The following is a 21,927-nucleotide window of genomic DNA, read 5'->3' on the forward strand; positions in this document are numbered from 1 at the left end:
CCATTCGATCCCTATACAACCGTTGCAAGAGCTTGGTTCGCATTGCCGGCAATAAGTCGGACTCGTTCCCGGTGGGTGATGGGCTCCGCCAGGGCTGCCCTTTGTCTCCGGTTCTGTTCATAATTTTTATGGACAGGATTTCTAGGCGCAGCCAAGTGGCGGAGGGCTTTCGCTTTGGTGGCCTCAGAATCTCATCTCTGATTTTTGCAGATGATGTGGTTCTGTTGGCTTCATCGGGTGAGGGCCTCCAGCTCGCACTGGAGCGGTTCGCAGCCGAGTGTGAAGCAGCGGGAATGAGGATCAGCACCTCCAAATCTGAGGCCATGGTTCTCAGCCGGAAAAGGGTGGAGTGCCCACTCCGGGTCGGGGATGAGTTCCTGCCCCAAGTGGAGGAGTTCAAGTATCTCGGGGTCTTGTTCGCGAGTGATGGGAGAAGGGAGCCGGAGATCGACAGACGGATTGGGGCTGCAGCTGCAGTAATGCGGACGCTGCACCGGTCCGTCGTGGTGAAGAGGGAGCTGAGTGTAAAAGCGAAGCTCTCAATTTACCGGTCGATCTACGTCCCTACCCTCACCTATGGCCACGAGCTGTGGGTAGCGACCGAAAGAACGAGATCGCGGATACAAGCGGCAGAAATGAGCTTCCTCCGGAGGGTGGCTGGCCTCTCCCTTAGAGATAGGGTGAGAAGTTCGGCCATCCGGGAGGGGCTCAGAGTAGAGCAGCTGCTGCTCCACATCGAAAGGAGCCAGCTGAGGTGGTTCGGGCATCTGACAAGGATGCCCCCTGGGCGCCTCCTGGGTGAGGTGTTCCAGGCATGTCCCACCGGGAGGAGGCCCCGGGGCAGACCCAGGACACGCTGGAGAGATTATATCTCTCGGCTGGCCTGGGAACGCCTTGGTATTCCCCCGGATAAGCTGGAGGAGGTGGCTGGGGAGAGGGAGGTCTGGGCCTCTTTGCTTAGGCTGCTGCCCCCGCGACCCGGCCCCGGACAAAGCGGATGAAAATGGATGGATGGATGGATGGTTCATAAATTTCCTGCATCAGTAAATAAAACTAAGCATTTAAAGATACAACTTATAAACATACAAATGAAATCTTTTCTTTTCCTGCTCTTTTATGACCTGTTTGTCAGCGGAGCCTTGTGTAATTAGCTCTCAGCTTGATGCCATCACTGTTCAAAACGGCATCACTTAATGAATATATGTTAATATATAGTAAAGAATAATTTGTTAATATTTTGTATATTTACAGAAGGTGGGTTTCCTAGGCAATTCATGATTTCTTTTACTTCATCTTGGAAATACTTAGACAGTCTCTGAGCTCTTATTTTGAAAGCTGCTGACCAGTTATCACATGGATAGACATTCATACCGAGGTTTCCTAAACTAACTCCATCATCTTAGACTGCAACTGCTGGTGAAATTCTACCATGAAGTTTTTTTTATAGCTAAATCCAACCAGGACCTAAAACTGTTTCCGAGTTGTTTTGTGCTCTGTGCAGAAACAGGGACCAGGAGTCCCGCCGTAAACTGCTGAACAATTTGTTTTTCCTTTGACGAAGTCGGGACTCGTGGCGGTTCCGACCCGAACACACATAACTTTAATTTAAAAAAATAAAATAAAAATCCGTGCATCTGGATTTTGGCGATTACAGGCAGATACTGACCTCTGCTGGACCAGTTCTGCTCAGTCAACTGCTCGAAATAATACAATCTTTTGTTTTTTCACAATAACATTTTCCTGTACCAACAATAGCCTTTTGTATGTCTTTGATTCACTTTTTGTTGTGATAGTTGAATTTCAACAGTGTGGGATAAATAAAGTTATATTAACAGGTGTAGAGGTGAAAAATTAAAATGTCACCAAATATATTAAATCTGACCTTTATTCATTTGTTAGGTTTACTGCATAAAACAAACTAAAGACTCTTGTGAAACTGTATGAAGATAATGACACTTTAAAGGCTTTTGGCTTGGAATAAACCTGCCTGGCCTTTCTCTGTGCATAGAGCAGATGACCATGTTATTACCTGTATTAAAAAATGCTGGAAACTGCACATTGAAAGCAGTCAGCTTTCAGAGAACTCACAGAGCTCAGATGTTATTCTCATAAACAGTAACTTGGGCATATAATAGACCCAAGTGAACATAAAGTATTGTAACCTTGTATACAGTAACAATATATGTATCATTTTAAACAATTACAATGTTTTGAGGTAAAAAAAAAAAAAAAAAAAAAAAAAAAGCCATAACAAGTCTTTGTCCTTAATAAGTCACAAAATCTCAATGAGGTTTTTCATTTTTAAGACCAGATGTGCGTCGCTTCTTTAGTTGAGGCCAGCTCATTTTCATGTAAAAGTCTTTTTTTTCCTGTGGTCCATCCTCTCTTCCTCAGTAGTAATAGCTTCCAAAAACTGCTACCACACAGAACAAGCTGTCCTGTGGAAGGACAATCAGAGTGCTTTTTAGAAAGCGGACTCGAGTGATGAAATTGTGACTGAGCAGAGCACTTACATTCATGAAAACATCCTCTGCATAGCTGTCTGTGTCAGCATCCCAAAAACACCTGGAAGACATCCTGGGGAGAAAAAAACACACAAACAGAGACCAAGCAAAGAAAATCTTAAAGTTTGAACTACTTAAAAAAAAAAAAACTACGTTGAAAAAATGTAAAATAATGGTTGTGTCTTCTTGAGACGGTCCTACCGTTTGCTTTTACTGATACTTCAAATTTTTAGTAACTTTGAATCACTACAGTTTTACCTTAATCAGGTGTTTGCTGATACTGATGATGTAAATATGAAGAGCAGATCTTTGATAACAACCTAAATGATCCGGTCTCCGTTCTCTGGTACAACATATGACATGTCTAAAAAATACACTGAGCCCTGAGCCCTAACCGTAATCCCTGTGTCAAAGTCAGTTTCTGAAAGTCAAGAGCAAGACTAATGTTTCCAGTACCAAATGAAGACTTACTTGACTCCCTGCCCTCGTTGTTCTCCAATGACCACCTGCACAACAAGCTTATATTTGTCAAATCCTGAATCTGTTCACAAAGAGAATAGGATAGTATTTTATATGTACATCCAAAAGAAAAAAAATACTGTGTAATATGAATATTAGTCAATATTTTTTACTAATCAAATTTGTTTTAAATGGGAAATAATTCATTAACATTGTGGGGCCAGGAATTTATGGTGTTATACATTTATTGCTCCAACAGGCTGTTGTGAAGATCCACAATCCTTTTAGTCTTGTCACTGCTGCATTTCCACTGCTGAAACTTTCAGAAATGTTTGCATTCAAACCATTGTGGTACTGGAGCCCTGAATAAGTCAACACGCATCAAAAAGCTAACACCGATAGAAAAAGATAGATCCCCAACACCACTGGCTAACAATACAGCCCCCAACCATGACAGAGCCTCCACCGTGTCTTATAGATGTGTACACACTCACTGTTGTGTCTCTGTTCTGACTGTCCTCTGTCTATACATACTGATGGCTTGAACCAAAAATTTCAAATTTGGATTCATTACTCATTAAGACATGTTGATTTTCAGTCCAGATCTTGTGTCTTGTGTAATTTGGCGTAATTTCAGCCTTTTCTCTCTTTTTCCTTTCTTAAAGAATGGCTTCCTGACAATCACCATTCAGTGAGACCATTTCTGATGAACCTTCAGTGAAGAGCAGATGGATCAGCAGAAGGGGCAGTTCCATCTCTCAGGTCCTGTGTCAGGTCTCTGCAGGATTTTTTTTCCAACTTCTTAAGGAAAAAACCTTATTTACCTAAGGATGTCTTAATGACTTTCAGATACAGTTCATCTGCTGTACATAGTTTTTTAAGCCTGGCACGTCTTCTTTTATCTTCCACTTTGTCAGTTTCCCCAATATAATGCTAGCACACTGGACACTATCCTAAGATATTCTTGATTTTGACAAAATAACTTGTTGGGAATCACCATGTTGGCTCAAAAAATATTTTATGACTGTCAAATTATATGTTCATTTTTCTTATATTCAACTAAAGTAATGGGAACAATCATGTGTTTTTGTGACAGGCTGCTTGTAACAAAGTGCCTAAAGACACAATTTAAAACGAGTTCTTTGGCAAGTTTTCTGTTATAAGTAGACACAAACACTGGTTCATCCCCTGAATGGTTTATAGATCAGTGCTAAGTAGTTAACTAGTAGTTAAGTTAAAAATTACGAAAATGATGCAAATGGTCAGGTAAAAAGGACTGGACTGAAAATGAGAGAATAAGTTGGCCATGGCATTCAGAAAGCCTGGAGAACTATTGCTCAGGACCAGTTTTTAAAAATGTAAAAAAGTTTGGCGCCTAAGAAGAAAAATATGAAGAAATGCGGGATGACTCAAGATTTCTGCACAGTACTGAACCTGGAAATCATGACACATATTGGCCTGAGATGTAGTGGTAGCTGCATGAAAAAAGTTACATGCAGCAGATTAAAATGCCTCATCTTTATAGGTCTGAGTACCACAGTGGAAATGCAGAAAACAGCCGTTTGAAGGAACCTTTCAGTTACTTGGAAAAAAGTGCCTATGACACCTGGGTACCTCTACGTGAAACACAAGTTTACTGTTATTTAAACAGATACACAGATGGTTGCCACATCCTATAATTAAAGTGGTCATTATAAGCTGCGGCTAAAATTTTTAGAAATAATTGAATGTTCTGTCCTTTTGACAGCACATGAGAGCGACAATGCTTCACTCACTCTTTACTTTGTCCTTCACAGAGTCTGCCAGTGAACGGGTCAGCTCTGGGACTTCCTCTGGATTGTACTGCACCCCAGACAGTCGCTCCCTCACAATTTCACGAATACACTCCTTCACAACAGCTGGCCTGAACCTGCAAGATTTACAGGAAAACAACAAGACAGCAAATGAACCTTCCAACGAGCACAATGAGCCTCTGATACACAAATATCTTAATAATGGCAACATGCATGCTAATAAACGTCATGTGAACAATACATTCTATATTCAATAGGCTATAAGTTTTTTTTCATTTGCATTTTAAACTTATTTACCTATGGCACTGTATATTGTAACTACATGCCTAAAGTAATCACATTTGAATGCCCTGGTACATCTGCATTGTACAGGAAAAATAGGTAAAGTTCCTGCAGATAAATCTGCATGAACGCTGTAACAGACTAAACTTCGGTTAAAAATTCAAGTTTGCACACGTAACCACATTATTTTGATTGACGATTGGTAGTATTTATACTACTAAATTAAGTTTGACGGTAGATGTCATTTATTCAAGGCTGGAACAACTGCGCAGCTAAAAGTAGACCGCGAATCAGCTAGCTAAAATGCTAAATTCTAGTTTTCTTTACTTGTGTGGGAAAAAAGCCGTTTAACCACATGAATCAACTCACTTCTGCTGATGGTTGGGTCGTATGTGGTAAGTATCGGACTCCCCCATGGTATATGAGTACTCAAACTACAGTATCGAGCAAATAAATGTGAAGAGCGTCTTTAAGAAGCTAGCCAAATGCTACCCGTAACCATGGCGACGTTTTCCCTTGTTTCCTGTTTCAAAATAAGAGTACCGCTTAGCTAACCGGTTCGTTTTTCTTCCGTGTGTACATTAAAGTTGATCAAAAAAGCACGAAAATCACAGATAATGGCGCTACTGGACACTCTTCACAGTTTTTAACACTCGATTGCAGTTTCGATTTAACTCCGCTCTTCTCGGTGACTAGCTGAAAGATCAACAGCAGTAGAAGCTGTAGTAGGCCTCAAACCGGTTGTCAGTGACACTGCCCCCTGGTGATCGTAAACAGCTACAACATGTGGACAGCTGTCTGCAAGCCTTCCTTCATCATCTTGTAAACCTAAACACATAAACCTTCTACTACTTATGAAATCGTTTCTGTTTCCACCTAATGCATTTATACTCTGTCCCCATTAGTGATGTTTTACTGCCTTTACTCATACATGATTCACACTGTCTTAAAATGATGTTTTTTAATATATGTAATAATTTCAACTGCTGGGCTACTCATGGTATCTGCGTGACTTCTGAATGCAGCTGGTTCTAAGGCCTTTTAGCTGCAGCCTGATCAAATCATGCTTCCCATTGCTCAAAGCCCCTGAAGAAACAGACCCAAAACTGATAAGATGTGAGTAAATTTGTCTTTAAAGAACAACTTCCAGCTCTGGCAATATACAGATGCAGACACATTTTCAACAGCGATTTCAAAAGTTTTAATTCATTTTTAATTTATGCTTGCTAAATAGTGTCATTATATGTGCAAAATCTGCATCTTTTTGCAATTTTTATTCTTACTTTAAACCACAGAGGTTGTTAGCAAAGAGGCACAAAGATGCACTTGTTTCATTTCAGTTGCTCGTTATATAGAACACTTCAGACCAACAGGGGACAAAGAAAAATATAAATCTTAATAATAATAATAATATACAGTTGTATATGATCTTTCATGTCATTTAGCTTACTTCATTAAACAGAAGACAAATAAATAAATAAACTGCTATCCACCTCAACAACAATGCATTCAACAGAAGAAACAATATCATAAATTCCCAAATTCTTATTGCAACATCACCACTATGTTTTTTTTTATTTTATTTACAAATCATTTTGACATAGTGACATTATGCTACATTTACTGATAGTAGACAATTTTGACTTATGTGCATTTTGTTTGTAAACAGTAAGTTTTCACATGTCTAATCACAAATGGACTTCATGTTTTGCTTGTGCAGAATTTGTGAATTGTATACCCTTCAGCTTTGAAGTAATGACTGAGCACTAACATTACCATTATTTGAGGCAAACAGCATAATTAAAGCCCCCGAATCAGATATTGATAATATAAGTAAATAGATTTAAAACTACAGATTGTTTGTACACACTCCTTTTATGCACCCCTCACAGTGTTCAGGCTCATGGGGACTTTTGACTTCATAGAGTCTGAAAGGTCGGTAGCTTTCCTCAAGGTTTTCATGGTAGCACTTTTGTTTTATTTTCTCCACCAGTTTTTCCATGAGGGTGTTTATGTTCTCAGATTCCACGCTGGGATTCTCCATTGGAGCATTTGGGCACTTCTTGCAGTTCTGACGTAAGGGCCTCACTTTGACAGTGCCCTGCCCATTTCTCAGGCACATGTGGAAGAGCACTTTCACCTTGTTGGAAGGCCACTTTCTTCGACACATGGAACATTTGAAACTTGAAATTAAAAAAGAGAAAGAGAATGTCTGTTTCAGTAGAAGTCAAAATTACTTTTAAAAAATTCAGAATTTTTCATTTAACCACACAAACTTGCACTAAACTCATGATTTGTGTAAAAGCTGATAGCTGCCCTATGTGTTGCACTCAGAATCACATCTGTAAGTAGTAGAGATGTTGGGTGGAACCAAATGCATTTACAAGGGCAGTGGGAGGAGATATAACTGAGCTTCTCATGCTTAACTGTGTCCCTTCTGATGGATGAATGTGTGATTCATATGATGTTTATGTTTAAATTTGTTTTAAAAAATTACTATCGAGTTATGAAAGTTGAATATATTTCAAAGGGAAGAAGCTTGTGCTTTTTATGTTTACTCAGCTTTTTTGTTTTATTTAGAGAATACTCAGTGGAAACTTGTGGATGGATAGGTGAATATGACCATAGTATATTCATTACAGTGTTACAGTGATGTGCCACCACAGTAATACAATACATGTCATAAAAGAAAGAGGAAAATCTAATAAATATATCTTTAGATGTAACTGAGCAGACCAAATTATTAGCTTTTTGGCTAATTAATAGTGTAATAATGACATTTGAAAAGTGAAGAACAAGAACATAAAAGGAAAACAAACCATCCGATGTTACTTATTCCAGTTTACACAATACCAGACAGAGCTAGAATCGCTAGAATAGCTCTTAAAGGCAAGTATTGGTAGACTAAAATCTGTATTTTTAGGTAAAGTTGTATTTATACCACTTCCAATTATTTTCCATCATTCAAACTCTGGAATTGTACCAAACAAGGAATGAACAAATATTCCTTAATAACTAAAATGTATTGATGTTGTACTTTTATCACGCACATTGCGTAATGTAAGGCATATTAATGTAACACAAATATACAATAGTGTAAATATTAACACTCATGCAAAACTCAATGCAAACCTGCTGCAGTAATTAACAGTTGTTCAGCATACTGACCTTGCACTTGTGTTCCTGATGTACTCCTTCCAGTCCAAGTTTGGCTTATTAGGCTCAATATTTTCATCATATTGTAATTCCCAGGAGTCTCCTTGCTTAAGATCTTCTGCTTTAATCTGAAAGATTTGTGTCCATTCTGGTGACATCTTTTCAATTAAATCGGCTGAAGAAGAAAGAAACCCCTAACAGCTGATCTGTACTGTAAACAAGGAACTCCTGAGAATGACTCCTCAAGCTGCGAACTTTAAATAAGGCTGTACCAGCTGAGAGGAAACCGAAAGCTACCAGTGCAAAGCAGGCTTCCTTAAGTTTCAGTTATGGTTTATACAATGAACATCAGAATATTAGATGGCGAATCATTAGATTGTAAGTGAAATGAAACTGAAATGTTTTGTAGCAACACTGGAACCTGCTGGTTTATGCTGGTTTATGGTTTAGCCTTTGTGCACACATTTGTTGTCAGTCACTACTTTGAGTGAAATATTCTCACTCTGGCAAAAATAAATAAATAAATAAAGTGGTGAACATGTAAAATTAACATCTTTTTTGCTCTTATGTTACCAGAAAAAGCAAATAAATAAATGAATGTTATATATTCTTATTCTACATTATTATAATTAATGACTCCATATTGTAGAGTTTCACACATTTGCTTAACAAGCAAAAGATTACCTGCTTGAACATGCGCACAGACATATGCAGAGCTACCTGCTACCAGGGAGAAGCTACAAAAAGAAAAACAAAATCAGTAGAGTGCAGGTATAGTGCTGAGTTGAGTTATAAGCACGATGATAAGAATCACGTGTTCACTAATGTTTTTTATCAGCTCTTTTTCCCACTAATGTTCACTAATGTCTTTTTTTTATACACAGTGAAAACATTTTGCACATTTTCGTCACACCGACTAAGTGCAAAAAGTATAGCAATACAGAAAAGCCTTCTGAGTCTACCTGGGCAAAGAGGAGCATGGAGAGCAACCAGAAGGTGTCAGTGTTGCTTAACAAGAAACGCTTTCAGTATCGATTGTACAAAACTGTAACTGAAACTTAAGATAGCGTGTTTTACAGTTGTAAGTTTTGTCTTCCCCACAAACTCTTCTGGCAGAGCCACAGTCAAAGTTCGCAGCTTGAGGAGGATGACTCATTCTCACCAGCTGTTTGTTTACTGCACACATCAGCTGTTAGAGTTATCCTTCTTCTTCAGCTACCAGCGACCACTTTAATAACCTAAAAGATGCTGCCACCTGAATGGATACGTATCTTTCGTATTAAAGCACAGAGTCTTAAACGAGGAGACTCTTGGTATTTAGAGTATGATGAAAACATTGAGCCTGACAACCTAGACATGGGCTGGAAGCAGTACATCAGGAACACAGGTGCAAGGTCAGTGTGGTTTGTATATTCAGTATGGTATATTTCATAGGTTAATATATAAAAAATATAGTTGCATTATGCCAATTACTGTGCATGAAGATTGCAACATTAAAGATGAGGGAATAAATGTAGTTGCTAAGGAGGCTTAGTTCATTAAAAGTAAAAAGAATATTCCAGAGTTTCAATGATGGGAGCATATTTTTTAGACTAGCAACACTAGAACTGAAGATGTAAGATGGAGCTGACATCATTTGTTTCCTTTCACTTCCTTGCGTGGGTGCCATCTCGTTAAAAAACAATTCGATGCAAGTTTAAACTCGTATTAAAAATAATCATATAATCACTCTAGACTCTTCTAGTAAAGTAACACATGCTCTTTTTCATTTCCAAGGTTTAAATGTTCCATGTGCAGAAGAGAATGGCCTTCCAACAAGGTGAAGGTGCTCTTCCACATGCGCCTGAAAAACGGGCAGGGCACTGTCAAGGTGAGGCCCTTACGCCAGAACTGCAAGATGTGCTCGGAAGCTCCAATGGAGAATCCCAGCGTGGAATCTGACAATGTGCACATCCTCATGGAGAATCTGGTGGAGAAAATAAAACAAAAGTGCTACCATAAAAACCCTGGTGGACGGAAGCGGTATTTCAGAAGCTTTGACGTTGACAGCCCGCATGAGCCCACACATTGTGAGGGGTGCATCAAAGGCGTGTGCACAAAATGAGCTGCTTTTAAAGTCAGCCTGTTTCTGTTCGATCATAACTTTGCCTTCTTTCATTCTGTTTTATTGTATTTCTTCTTTCTGTAATAAGCAGATGCACATTGTTGTATTTATCCTTTATTTGTGCTTGGTAGCAGACAGCTTTAGCTAATATATTGCTTTCTTTGTTAAAAACGTTAATTAGCACAAAAGCTCTCATACATTTACTGTTACAAATGAATTAAATAAGTCAAGATTTAAATATGACATGAAGGTCTACAGGAGTCACTTTTCACATTTAAATTCGTATTTTCTGATTTTGTAAATAAATAATACATATTTTTGAAAAAAAAACTAGGCATGACGTTATTGTTCAAGAGAGGTGGGCAACATCTTCTTTTTTAATTTGATTTAGAGCCACACACACAGCTTACACATGAAGCATGGTACATACCATGAATTTTGGTAAATATAATACATTGTTTTACAATGAGCCTGGGTAATTTTTTCAAAGAGAAAAAAACACCATTCTTCAAGAAAAAATATGCAAAGATATTATTGGATTGGTATTTTAAGAACAAACATGTGCATGTTCATAAATATTAATAAGTACACTTTCTCTTATGTTACTTTTTTAATTGTAAAAAAAAAAAGGAAGGGGGTGAACACGTGCTGTTGTCTCGATATTGTTTTCTTACAAAAATTTAAAAAAATGAAAATCTTCTGGAAATGTATTTTATTTCTCCATTTTTTTCAAACTCGTCAGTGCAAGAGGAGACTTTAGTGCGTCATGTTTACTGATCCTGCAACTGTAGTTAAACTGCCTTTATGAAGTGTTTGTAGTGCAGACAAAGATAATACAAAGAATAAATAAAAATCTGCCTTTAAATTATAACTTACTGTTTTTCATGATTTAGAAAAAGATATTCAAACATCAGTGCAAGCCCCCTAAATCTTATAACTGGTTATGTCATCCTTTGGCAGCATGAACTGCAATCAAGCATCTGTGGTAACTGCAGATGCGTTTTTAACGTCACTGTGGAGGAATTCTGGCCCACTGTTCTTTGCACAATTGTTGAAAAAAGGAAAAAGTTATCTGATAGGAGGTTTTGCATGAAAGCAAAGTCAACCTGTTTGTCACACAGCAACACCTCTTCATTTGCCTGTGATCAGCAGGTGTGGCACTGACATTGCTGTGGTCAGTCCTCAACATTTTTCGAGTCACACACTGAGGTACAGTACATTAACTGTGGTTTATCTGCATGTTGTCTGAAAACACCTACAGGCAAAGCACTTGCCCTGCCTTTAGTTTTGCCTGCTCCACAACTTTTCCATGGGTTTGTCCACATCACGTTTTGTTTAGTGACATTATGTATATCTTGGCCATGAAGGCTGACTTAGACTTGCGAGAGTTAGTTTCCCAGATAAGTAGAGACACACTTTAGGACTGTAGGCGCTGACTAATAGGGCTGACAGCAAATGAATGTGTCCATTTTTGAGAAGATTATTATTCACTAGTATATCAAAGAACAGTTTCCAAAGCAGCTGGAATACAACAATTTCACTTTCAAAATGGTAAGGTATACCTGCATTGTGTTTATGTTATGTTATTCCTTAGGATCAATAAAGCACCACCAATTCAATACATCCTCTGTTACTTTATTTAAACATTTCATCATTTAACCATCAGACCTTTTGATTGTACTTGCTTTTATTCAAGGGTCTCCTGTCATCAATCAAGTCTACCCTGATTATTTCCCTCAGTATCTTCATGCCAGGTAAGAATTTTCTGAACCATACTATGAGTATTTGAGTTTCATTTTCAACAACAAGTCAGCATCAGTTTCAAAAAGAAAAAGTCTAGAAGAAAGTTTTTGGTGTCTACTGAACAATGTTTGTGTAACATAGTAAAAGAACTTCAGGATTAGTGAAATTATCTTGTACTGAGTTATAAATTGGAAATTCAAATCAATATAGAATTCATTAAATTCCAAATGATTTCTACAAAGTACAAAATAAACACAGATTTTTTTTTCTTGTTAAAATCTCATTGCAAGCCAAACATTGCAACATAATTACACTCAATATTATTTCATTGTCTCATCAGCTTTTTGCAGTAATTACACCATTAGCTGCTCTCAGCCAACCCAACCTGCCCTGCTGGAGGCTCTGTCTCCGGTCTTTGACTTGAATGACATACGGCCTGTGAGGAACATGTCAACATGCACCAATGTCACTATTTTCTTCACTCTGTATGGGATTCTAGGGGTGGTATGTTCACCGATCAGAACATCACATCACATAAAATGTAACAAGTGTGTATACAGACTGCACTCTAAAACTCTTTAAGTAAAGGCAAAATACTTAGAGAAATGGATAAACCATATCCACATTGCTCAAATGATTCTCTTTCCATAGCAACACCAATGTTTTTTAATCCCTTGGCATATACTGGGTTGTCTTTCAGGATGAAAAGGCACAACTCTTGACCGCTTACATTTGGCTACAGTGTGTGAGTACTGCAATGATCCGGCTACGTTTGTTCTTCTGTGATACAGGAATAATCATATTTTTTAAAACATCATGATTACGTGTAGCATGCGTGATCTATCCATTGTCATGAGTTTTGTTCTTTTAGTTGTGGATAAATGAATTTGTCAGCTGGGACCCAGTTCAGTGTGGTACAGACATGATGGCTCTTCCATCAAGCCAATTTTGGATTCCCGATATTGTAATCAATGAATTGTAAGTGATATATTACCAAGCCTGTGCCTCTCAAAGCATACACATATTATAATCTATGGAACCAAAACAAGTCTTTTCCTTATATTTTCCTAATAATAAATACATTTTGTATTTGTCTTTGTTAATGTTTGGCCATCTTACAGCAATATTTATTACATGTAACTGTGCAGTTGCCATGTTTTTTATAGGTCCATAATTGTCTAACTACTAGACACTGTAATTCTTACCAAATGTTCAAATAGGTGCCATGTTTGTTATTCACGCCATCATTTTTCTAATTGTTCTTACAGTATGGAGGAAAACAAGGCACCGCCTGTTCCCTATCTGTACCTGTACAGTAATGGTCAAGTGAATCTCGCTATACCTGTCAGAGTTGTTAGTTCCTGTAACCTCAATATCTACACCTTCCCCTTCGACATACAAAACTGCATTTATACCTTCAACTCCTACTTGCACTATGGTCAGAAAATATTTTATACATATACATTACATGTGGACAATTAGTGAGCTCACCTTTAGCTCAGTATTTTCCTCTTTGCTTTTCCACAGCATCGGATATAAAGATTTATCTTGGAAGATCTGCAGAACTAATAACACAGATCTCCCAGAGTGTGATGGCCACCATGGGTGAATGGGAGCTGCTGGAAATCACCGCCAATAAAGTCAATCATGATGGAGAGAATCAGAATCTTTATTATGATGAGCTTGAATTTCAAGTAGGTGGATTGCAGTGCCAATAAACTGCTGTAATTAGGCAGAAAGGAGCACATACTTGGGCTTGTTCACATACCTCATATTAATGTGTCCATAATGCCTGTTTTGTAAATCCAACACAGCTAAAATCACGATTTGCTTACATACACGATACACTTGGTCACGATAAGAAGATTTCACAGCACAAACATACCTGACCAAGTTTTCCCTTATTGTACAGATCAGATTGAAGCGCCGGGCCACTATGTATGTGGTCAACCTCCTCCTCCCCAGCTGCTTTCTCATCACAGTCGACCTCTTCAGCTTCCTGCTGCCACCACAGAGTGTGGACAGGTCCGCCTTCAAGATGACCCTCATCCTCGGCTACACTGTCTTCCTGCTCATCATGAATGACCTGCTGCCGGTCACCGGAAACACCATACCCCTCATAAGTTAGTGACACTCAACAAAATGTCTACGGTGATTTCTTGAAACTGTTTGTAGTTATGTTTTTTAATTATTAACTTATCCTATACTAAAAAAAATATATATATATATAATATGAAAGGTACTGGTTAAAGAAAGTTAAGGGAACCCTTACATCCCATATCAGACCTCGATCTTATAGAGTCAAGTTGAAAATCTGTACTCACATACATACTGTAATGCAGTATTAGCATTGTATACTTATATACTTGTTATAGATACACATACATAACATGTGTGAAATAGTCAAATCAATATTATTATGTCCAAATTTGTAAATAATGTTCACTTTTTTTTAAACTATATTTACATGTGCATTTAAAGAACAGCTTTTAAGATAAAAATATATAGATTAGTGACTTAGACTGTGACATTGTAAACTTGTATTGTTTCTGGGTTCCTTTGTCTCTCTGTAGACGTGTTCTTTTCTCTCTGCCTGGCTCTGATGGTGGCCAGTCTGCTGGAAACAATCCTCATCACCAACCTGCTGTGTGGGTCTGCTGACTTCTCTCCTGTCCCTCACTGGATGCGAGTCCTTGTTCTGCAATTTCTGGGTGTTATTGTTTGTATGCCACGAATGAATAAGAAGCCAAGAGTTTCAGGTATGTCAAACATAAGTAGCGAGTTTAGAAATCTAAGGTTACAAGATTAGGTGACTATGAATATTTCTTCTTGACTTTGCTTAGAAATAGACCTTAAGACCAGGACTGCTGTGGCAGCAATTGAAACTTATGTGGGGCTTCAAGAGCCAAAGGGGCAATCAGCGGAGGACCTGGCTGTGTATGAACTCAAGAAACTGGGCAAGGACCTCCAGGCCATTCGCCTGAAGGTTGATCAGGAGCTAAAGGACAGCCAAAGCTCAGAGGAGTGGATGCAGGTGGGTTTCATCATAGACCGCCTGCTGTTTGGCCTCTACATTCTCTTCATCTCGGTCAGCTTTATCACCATCATCATTATCTGGGTGAACTCGTACAATAAGTAGACAACTGCCATGTGTTTTAAAGCTCTCCATTTGTGCTAGTGGGTTGAATGTTAGTGCATTTTGACCAAAATTTTGTCATTTTTGTAGATGGTGTGAAAAACTACCTTCTTAGAGCACATTTATGCAGTATGTATAGTATAGTTATACTGTATTTTGCATTATTGTTTCATACTGGACTTTAAATTAGCTCTGCTGCATTTATAATCATTCATCTTTACCCTTCTGTGTTGTACTGTACAATTTTTAAATGGAGGAAACCACTGTATACAAAATAAAACGTCTGTAAAATTTAATTCAATTTGTGAGTGACATTCATTTCGAAACGCACAATCATATCCCTGTGTAGATTATATAAATGGTATCATATAGTATAATGGTTTCCTTCTAAGTACTTCAGACTACAAGCTGCACTTGAATCATACATTTAACCCTCTTTAGACTGTGGGAGGAAGCCAGAGCACCAAACCTATCGAGTCACACAACATAAAAACTTCCCACAGACAGGTCCCAAAGCAATCACGTTCAAACAGGGAATTTAGCTTTGAGACGTTATGCCAATCATGGCATCATCTTCTGCTTTCCATTTGATATTTAAAACTTCCAGTTTCAGCACTGTAGTTTTTGTTTAACACAAAGGTAGGCTATATGGGATATTCTTTATTATTATTATTATTTATGTTTTATTGCTTTTCTTATTTATACAGCATGTACAACAATACAACTTAATTACAGTGGGGGGGGGGGGGGGGGGGGGGGACAAAATAAAACAAAAAAACAAACAGACCAGAAAATACAATGAGATTATACAAAATCGGGCCTCCCATTTTGTACATATTTCAACCATTTCAACCAGTAATCCTCAAATGAGTCCACCTGCAACTTTAGCCTAAAAGTTATTCTTTCCATTAAAAAAATAGTCTACAGGGTGGGCCATTTATATGGATACACCGTAATAACATGGGAATGGTTGGTGATATTAAAGTCCTGTTTGTGGCACATTAGTATATGTGAGGGGGCAAACTCCTCAAGATGGGTGGTGACCATGGTGGCCATTTAGAAGTCGGCCATCTTGGATACAACTTTTGTTTTTCAATAGAAAGAGGGCCATGTGACACATCAAACTTATTGGTAATGTCACAAGAAAAACAATGGTGTGCTTGGTTTCAACGTAACTTTATTCTTTCATGAGTTATTTACAAGTTTCTCTTTGTTCACAGCCATTGACATGTCAAAGAGGTTAACACGTGAGGAGCGGATCGAAATTGTGTTGATATCTGGTGAACGCAGTTTTTCTTGTGACATTACCAATACGTTTGATGTGTCACATGGCCCTCTTCCTATTGAAAAAACAAAAGTTGTATCCAAGATGGCCGACTTCTAAATGGCCACCATGGTCACCACCCATCTTGAGGAGTTTGCCCCCTCACATATACTAATGTGCCACAAACAGGACTTTAATATCACCAACCATTCCCATTTTATTACGGTGTATCCATATAAATGGCCCACCCTGTATATCACATCAATCCACTCATTTATAGTAGGAGTGTCCTCTTTAAGCCAACGGCGGGTTATGGCCTTTTTGGAAGCTACCAACAGCACATTGAACAAATATTTAACCGGTTTGCATAGATTAAGACTCTCTAAGTTTCCTAGGTACAATACTGCAAAATGAAATTGTATTTTCTTTTGGAAGATTGTTTCCAGGACATTATGTATTTCCTTCAAAAATGGAGCCACACGAGGACATTCCCTAAAAATGTGGAAATGATTTGCTGCTGCATGTCCACACTGCCTCCAGCATGTTGTGTTATGAGAATAATTGGATTTTTGAGCCGGGGTATTAAAATAACGAATTCCATTCTTCCAACTGAATTCCCTCCACGAGGGGGAGATTGTTACCGACCACTGCTGCCAACAGATCCCATCCCATTCCTCTCCTGTTAGGGATATATTACCCTCTGTTTCCCATCTTGCTTTAACATATCTTGTATCATGACCCCTTAGATTGGTCAGTGAACAATATAATTTGGAAATAATTTTTTGATAGGGTGCATTTCTATATGCATTCTTGAATATATAAATAATTTCTTCATTCCCAGTCGATAACTGGGGATGTTTTAGCTTTTTATTCAGGAAGTCCCTCAGTTGCAAATATCTAAAAAAAATCTTGATTTTGCAACCTAAACTTATTCTTAAGATCCTGGAAACTCATCACTTTTCCATCTTTCTACAAGGTAATGTATGTGATGAGACCTTTATTAGCCCATGTTTTAAATGTCAAGTCGGTCTCTGGGTCATATGTAAACCAACTAAGGAATCCGGCCCTCTGGTTTAATTTATACTTTTTAAGTACTCTTTTCCATGTCTTTATTGAGCTTACTATCCAAGGGTTGCCCGGGAATCATAACTCTGAGGGATCTCCTATCAGTGCCCCGACAGGGAAGTTACCTCCCAAGGAAAGTTCCACTTCCTTCCATCTTGAACAGTATCCAGGTTTACACCAGCCCACCAGATTTCTTATTTGTGTTGCCCTATGATAGTCATATAGGCAAGGTGTCAAAGGTTCTCCTTAATTTCTTGTACCACTCCGCAGTAAAACCATCTGTACCCGGAGATTTGTTTGCCTTGAGTTTACCAATTGCCAAGTGAAGTTCTTCCCTTGTAATTTGCTTCACTAACGATTTTTCTTCTATTGTAAGTTTAGGGAGGTGTAGCATGTCAAGCAAACTCTCCATTTGATCGTCATCGTTTGTGGGTGGTTATAAATATAATTTTTCATAGTATCTCTTAAAGCAATCCTTAATTTCCTCTATACCCTGCATTTCCATTTTGTTTGTTTTTTTCTTTCAAATCAAATCACTTTTATTGTCACATCACATGTGCAGGTACATTGGTACAGCACATGTGAGTGAAATTCTTGTGTGCGAGCTTCACAAGCAACAGAGTTGTGCAAAATACAATAATGTAAACAAGCAAAATACAAGAATGGCTACATCTGAAACTAATAAATATATGTACAATATATAATAGTGTATGCATTTCTGGATGTGTATACTAAATATTTTCCTACGTGTGTGTGTGTGTGTGTGTGTGTGTGTGTGTGTGTGTGTGTGTGTGTGTGTGTATACACATTTTTACAAATTCAATAGTAAAAAAATAAAATAATAATAATAATAATAATAATAAAATATATAAAATATACAGAGTTGAATATGTGCAAAACAAGTGGCATTTATATACAATGTGGAGTGCATAATGTTGAAGTTCCAGTAGTGAAGCTGAGGTGTCTATGACGTGTTCAGCAGTCTGATGGCCTGATGGAAAAAGATGTCTCTCAGTCTGCTGGTACGGGACCGGATGCTGCAGAACCTCCTTCCTGATGGAAGTAGTCTGAACAGTTTATGGCTGGGGTGACTGGAGTCCTTGATGATCCTCCCCGCTTTCCTCAGGCAGCGCTTCCTGTAGATGTCTTGGAGGGAGGGAAGCTCACCTCCAATTATCCGTTCAGAGCACCGCACTACTCGCTGGAGAGCTTTGCAGTTGTAGGCGGTGCTGTTGCCATACCAGGTGGTGATGCATCCAGTGAGGATGCTCTCAATGGCACAGCGATAGAAGGTCCTGAGGATGCGGGGGCTCATGCCGAATCTTTTCAGTCTCCTGAGAAAGAAGAGGCGCTGCTGCGCCTTCTTCACTGTTTTGTTTGTGTGTACTGACCACGTAAGATCCTCAGCCAGGTGTACGCCAAGGAACCGGAAGCTGCTCACTCTCTCCACAGCAGCGCCGCTGATGGTGATGGGGGTGTGTACTTCTCTGCACCTCCGGAAGTCCACTATCAACTCCTTTGTCTTTGCGACGTTGAGGGTGAGATGGTTGTCTTGACACCAGTGGGTCAGGGCGCTGACCTCCTCCCTGTAAGCTGTCTCATCACCGTTGGTGATAAGACCCACCACTGTAGTGTCGTCCGCAAACTTCACAATGATGTTGGAGTTGTTAGTGGCTGTGCAGTCGTAGGTGTAGAGTGAGTACAGGTTTCCAGATCCCTTATCGTGTATATTGTTCTGTCTGCTTGTTGTTTCCTTAATCTATATGCCAATTGTTTCATATATTTAGCTCCCCCCTCATAATATCTTTGTTTCGTTTGGACGTCTTGGGTGTATATCTCATCAATTAGATTTCTCTTCTTTGCCATTTCTAATTTTGTCTTAGTATCAATAGTATTTTTGTGTGTGGCCTCTAATTGTAATAGTTCCGACTGCAGCTTCTGGAATCTTGCAACTTTGGATTTTTTAATATTAGAGGTTATAGTAATAACTTTTCCTCTCATCACTGCTTTGCACGCATCCCACAAAACTCATCTTTATCATTGAATTCCAGGTATTCAGCAATGTCTTCTGTCAAATGTTCACATGTCCGTTCATTCAGTATGCTAGAATTTAATTTCCAGTTGGTTATTTTTCTCCTTTGAGTAGGGTTTAAAGATAAATATAGAGGGCAGTGGTCGGAAACGTCCATTGACCTGATATGGCACTCATGTATTCTGTTCATGTCAGTACCAAAAGTGAGGAAGTAGCCAATTCTCGAATAGGTTGCATGTGGATGTGAATAGTAAGTATAGTTCCTTGCTGTTGAGTTAAGGTTCCTCCAAGTATCCACCAATCCCATCTCCTCTATCAGAAGGTTTAGTTTTCTAGTTAGTTTTTGTGATAGAGATATTCTCATCCCCGCTGCGTCCAGATGTGGTTTTAATGTAATATTAAGGTCTCCTCCACAGACAAGTAGTCCCTGTGCCTCTGTCACTACTTTCTCGAATACTTGCCTATAGAAATCAAATGTGGAACCTGGAGGAATATAAACATTATAGAACATGATCAATTCCCCATCCAATTTGCCCTGTACCAGGATAAATCTGCCTTCTCTATCCCTAATTGTAGCAAAAAGTTCATAAATAACCCTACCTGATATTAAAATAACCACCCCTCTTGTATGTCTTAAACCATTTGAAGAGTAATAAGCATGCTTGAAACCTTGTCTCTTAAGTTTCTCGTGCTCAAGGCCCACCAAATGAGTCTCTTGTAGAAATGCCACATCAATGTCCTCTCTTTTCAGTTTACTAAGAATTTTTCCCTGCTTTGCCGGGCTTTGGAGCCCATTTACAGTAAGTGAGAGTACCTTTAACGTTGGACTTTATTATAACCAGATAGAGCCATGAATGTGCATTCCAAATGTCACTGAGGTAAAACGTTGCGCCCCCACTGTTAACACAAAACTAAGATAGGTACAAAAAAACAATAGAGCCCATATGGAGTCCTCCAATTACTCAGGATCGTTCAACCCCTTTAGGTCCCTGTTGGGGAGAGGAGAGTAAGGACCCACCATACGGTGGGAGCTCTCCCTAGTGTTGTGGCGACTGTCCAGCAGGTACATCCCACTTACACTAGATGAATCCAACATATATGGCAACTTATAAATCTGATCAACTGAACTATCAACGCACCAACTTGAACAGCAATGAAACCAAATGGTGCATATTCCCTTCTTATATAGTCTGTTTGCTTGTGAGTTTAGCTCTTATCCTCCTTGTCATTCATATTTAATAGTCTCTTCTATATTCCCGCAGTTTGCATCGGACTTGAGTTTCCATTCATGGCCCTCTGTCCCTCTCCGTATCCACTCCATGCCATGAAAATGCGTTACGTACTCTCTCTTCAGTGCTGGGTCCCGGGTTCCAACTCAATGCCCCGTGCTCTCAGCTCCTTCACTGTGTCCTCGTAAGTCCGTGGGTCGGTGCTCCAGTGGATGCAAATCCGCTTGAAGGGCGTTTGGAACCGAATGTTCCTCTCTTTTAGTGCCTTTTTTATTCCCGTGTAGGATTTGCGTTTCTCCATGACTTCAAAGGCATAGTCGTGGTCAAAAAGAAATCTGCTTGTTTCCCAGAAACACTTTTTTCTTCCAGGCAAGCCTAAGTCCCTCTGCCCTAAGTCCTTCTATGTCCCTTTGCCTCCGCAATGGCCTTACCCTGTGACTGCTGTGTAGCCACACATTCGAGAAGCTTTTGGTTTAGTTCCTGTTTAAACGCTGCCAACTCATCGGCCAGCTTATTGCCAGTGTCCTCCGTGAGTCCCAGCAATGATTCTTGGACTTTATCTTTAAAGCTGCCAAGCTCCTTGGACACTTTTGCGATCTCCCGGAGGATGATGCTATCTCCTCCTAACTCAGGCAACGCTGACTCGTGGCTAGGTAGCAAGCAGCCGCCCTCTTCCTTGTCGTGTGGTTCCATTCTTTTTTGGATCTTTGCCTCCTCAGTCTTTGATTGGTTAGTGTTTTTCTGTCCTCTTTTAGATTTTCCCTTTTTCATCCCTTTTTGAAAGGGCTGACGTTATTACTTTCAAGTCTGGAGGCCGCAATTTAGTTCAGTTGGAACAGAGCTCAGTGACTATGCATCCATTGTGCTGCCACGCATCACCCGGAAGTCCCAGCCTCCGGCTATATAGGATATTCACTCCAAGTATGGTGAACTGTGAGTATAGTCTTAAGACATTCAAGCACACTCTAAACACTTTCCCCCAGTATTTTTTAAAAAAATATTTTTACAAATATTAGGAGTTTCAGTGTTTAGTAAATTAAATGACAAAGGCGATATTGATATGATGCTTCAGGACAGGTCACTTTTTTTTTTAACATGTACTGATGTAGCATTTATAGATCATGTAGTTCATGCCGATATTTATCATGAGGTTTGATTAT

The 21,927-nt window shown here is 39.0% G+C and overlaps 4 protein-coding genes across 4 annotated transcripts; 2 read left to right on the plus strand and 2 right to left on the minus strand.

Annotated features, from left to right (window-relative positions):
* Nucleotides 1–1,867: 1,867 nt before the first annotated feature.
* On the minus strand, nucleotides 1,868–5,782 carry dynlt2b (dynein light chain Tctex-type 2B). Its single transcript, XM_026142293.1, has 5 exons — nucleotides 5,408–5,782; nucleotides 4,739–4,872; nucleotides 2,976–3,045; nucleotides 2,514–2,577; nucleotides 1,868–2,438 (listed from the first exon to the last, which is right to left on the minus strand). Exons 1-5 carry the CDS (start codon nucleotides 5,452–5,454, stop codon nucleotides 2,391–2,393), a joined length of 363 nt encoding a protein of 120 aa, XP_025998078.1. The 5' UTR covers nucleotides 5,455–5,782; the 3' UTR covers nucleotides 1,868–2,390.
* Nucleotides 5,783–6,229: 447 nt separating this feature from the next.
* Nucleotides 6,230–8,410, minus strand: LOC113006789 (receptor-transporting protein 3-like). Its single transcript, XM_026142967.1, has 2 exons — nucleotides 8,207–8,410; nucleotides 6,230–7,221 (listed from the first exon to the last, which is right to left on the minus strand). The coding sequence occupies exons 1-2, from the start codon at nucleotides 8,350–8,352 to the stop codon at nucleotides 6,888–6,890; spliced, it is 480 nt and encodes a 159-aa protein (XP_025998752.1). The 5' UTR covers nucleotides 8,353–8,410; the 3' UTR covers nucleotides 6,230–6,887.
* Nucleotides 8,411–9,309: 899 nt separating this feature from the next.
* LOC113006878 (receptor-transporting protein 2-like) lies at nucleotides 9,310–10,930 on the plus strand. The gene is made up of 2 exons (XM_026143107.1): nucleotides 9,310–9,588; nucleotides 9,971–10,930. Exons 1-2 carry the CDS (start codon nucleotides 9,440–9,442, stop codon nucleotides 10,296–10,298), a joined length of 477 nt encoding a protein of 158 aa, XP_025998892.1. The 5' UTR covers nucleotides 9,310–9,439; the 3' UTR covers nucleotides 10,299–10,930.
* Nucleotides 10,931–11,995: 1,065 nt separating this feature from the next.
* LOC113006969 (5-hydroxytryptamine receptor 3A-like) lies at nucleotides 11,996–15,180 on the plus strand. Its single transcript, XM_026143247.1, has 9 exons — nucleotides 11,996–12,052; nucleotides 12,382–12,545; nucleotides 12,742–12,786; nucleotides 12,913–13,019; nucleotides 13,310–13,479; nucleotides 13,569–13,735; nucleotides 13,954–14,164; nucleotides 14,615–14,800; nucleotides 14,891–15,180. The coding sequence occupies exons 1-9, from the start codon at nucleotides 12,046–12,048 to the stop codon at nucleotides 15,178–15,180; spliced, it is 1,347 nt and encodes a 448-aa protein (XP_025999032.1). The 5' UTR covers nucleotides 11,996–12,045.
* Nucleotides 15,181–21,927: the final 6,747 nt, after the last annotated feature.

The sequence above is a fragment of the Astatotilapia calliptera genome, chromosome 15 (assembly GCF_900246225.1).
Source record: "Astatotilapia calliptera chromosome 15, fAstCal1.2, whole genome shotgun sequence".
Classification (NCBI taxonomy): domain Eukaryota; kingdom Metazoa; phylum Chordata; class Actinopteri; order Cichliformes; family Cichlidae; genus Astatotilapia; species Astatotilapia calliptera.

Bases quoted from the DNA above. Each gene is read 5' to 3' on its own strand.
- LOC113006789 (XM_026142967.1), bottom strand. From the start codon at position 8,352: ATGTCACCAGAATGGACACAAATCTTTCAGATTAAAGCAGAAGATCTT. The intron at 7,222-8,206 runs GTCAGTATGCTG...TTTAATTTCAAG, and splicing joins ATCAGGAACACAAGTGCAAG to TTTCAAATGTTCCATGTGTC.
- LOC113006878 (XM_026143107.1), top strand. From the start codon at position 9,440: ATGCTGCCACCTGAATGGATACGTATCTTTCGTATTAAAGCACAGAGT. The intron at 9,589-9,970 runs GTCAGTGTGGTT...TTCATTTCCAAG, and splicing joins ATCAGGAACACAGGTGCAAG to GTTTAAATGTTCCATGTGCA.
- dynlt2b (XM_026142293.1), bottom strand. From the start codon at position 5,454: ATGGGGGAGTCCGATACTTACCACATACGACCCAACCATCAGCAGAA. The intron at 4,873-5,407 runs GTGAGTTGATTC...TAAATCTTGCAG, and splicing joins CGACCCAACCATCAGCAGAA to GTTCAGGCCAGCTGTTGTGA. The intron at 2,439-2,513 runs GTAAGTGCTCTG...GTCCTTCCACAG, and splicing joins CAGAGGATGTTTTCATGAAT to GACAGCTTGTTCTGTGTGGT.
- LOC113006969 (XM_026143247.1), top strand. The intron at 14,165-14,614 runs GTTAGTGACACT...GTCTCTCTGTAG, and splicing joins AAACACCATACCCCTCATAA to ACGTGTTCTTTTCTCTCTGC. The intron at 14,801-14,890 runs GTATGTCAAACA...GCTTAGAAATAG, and splicing joins TAAGAAGCCAAGAGTTTCAG to ACCTTAAGACCAGGACTGCT.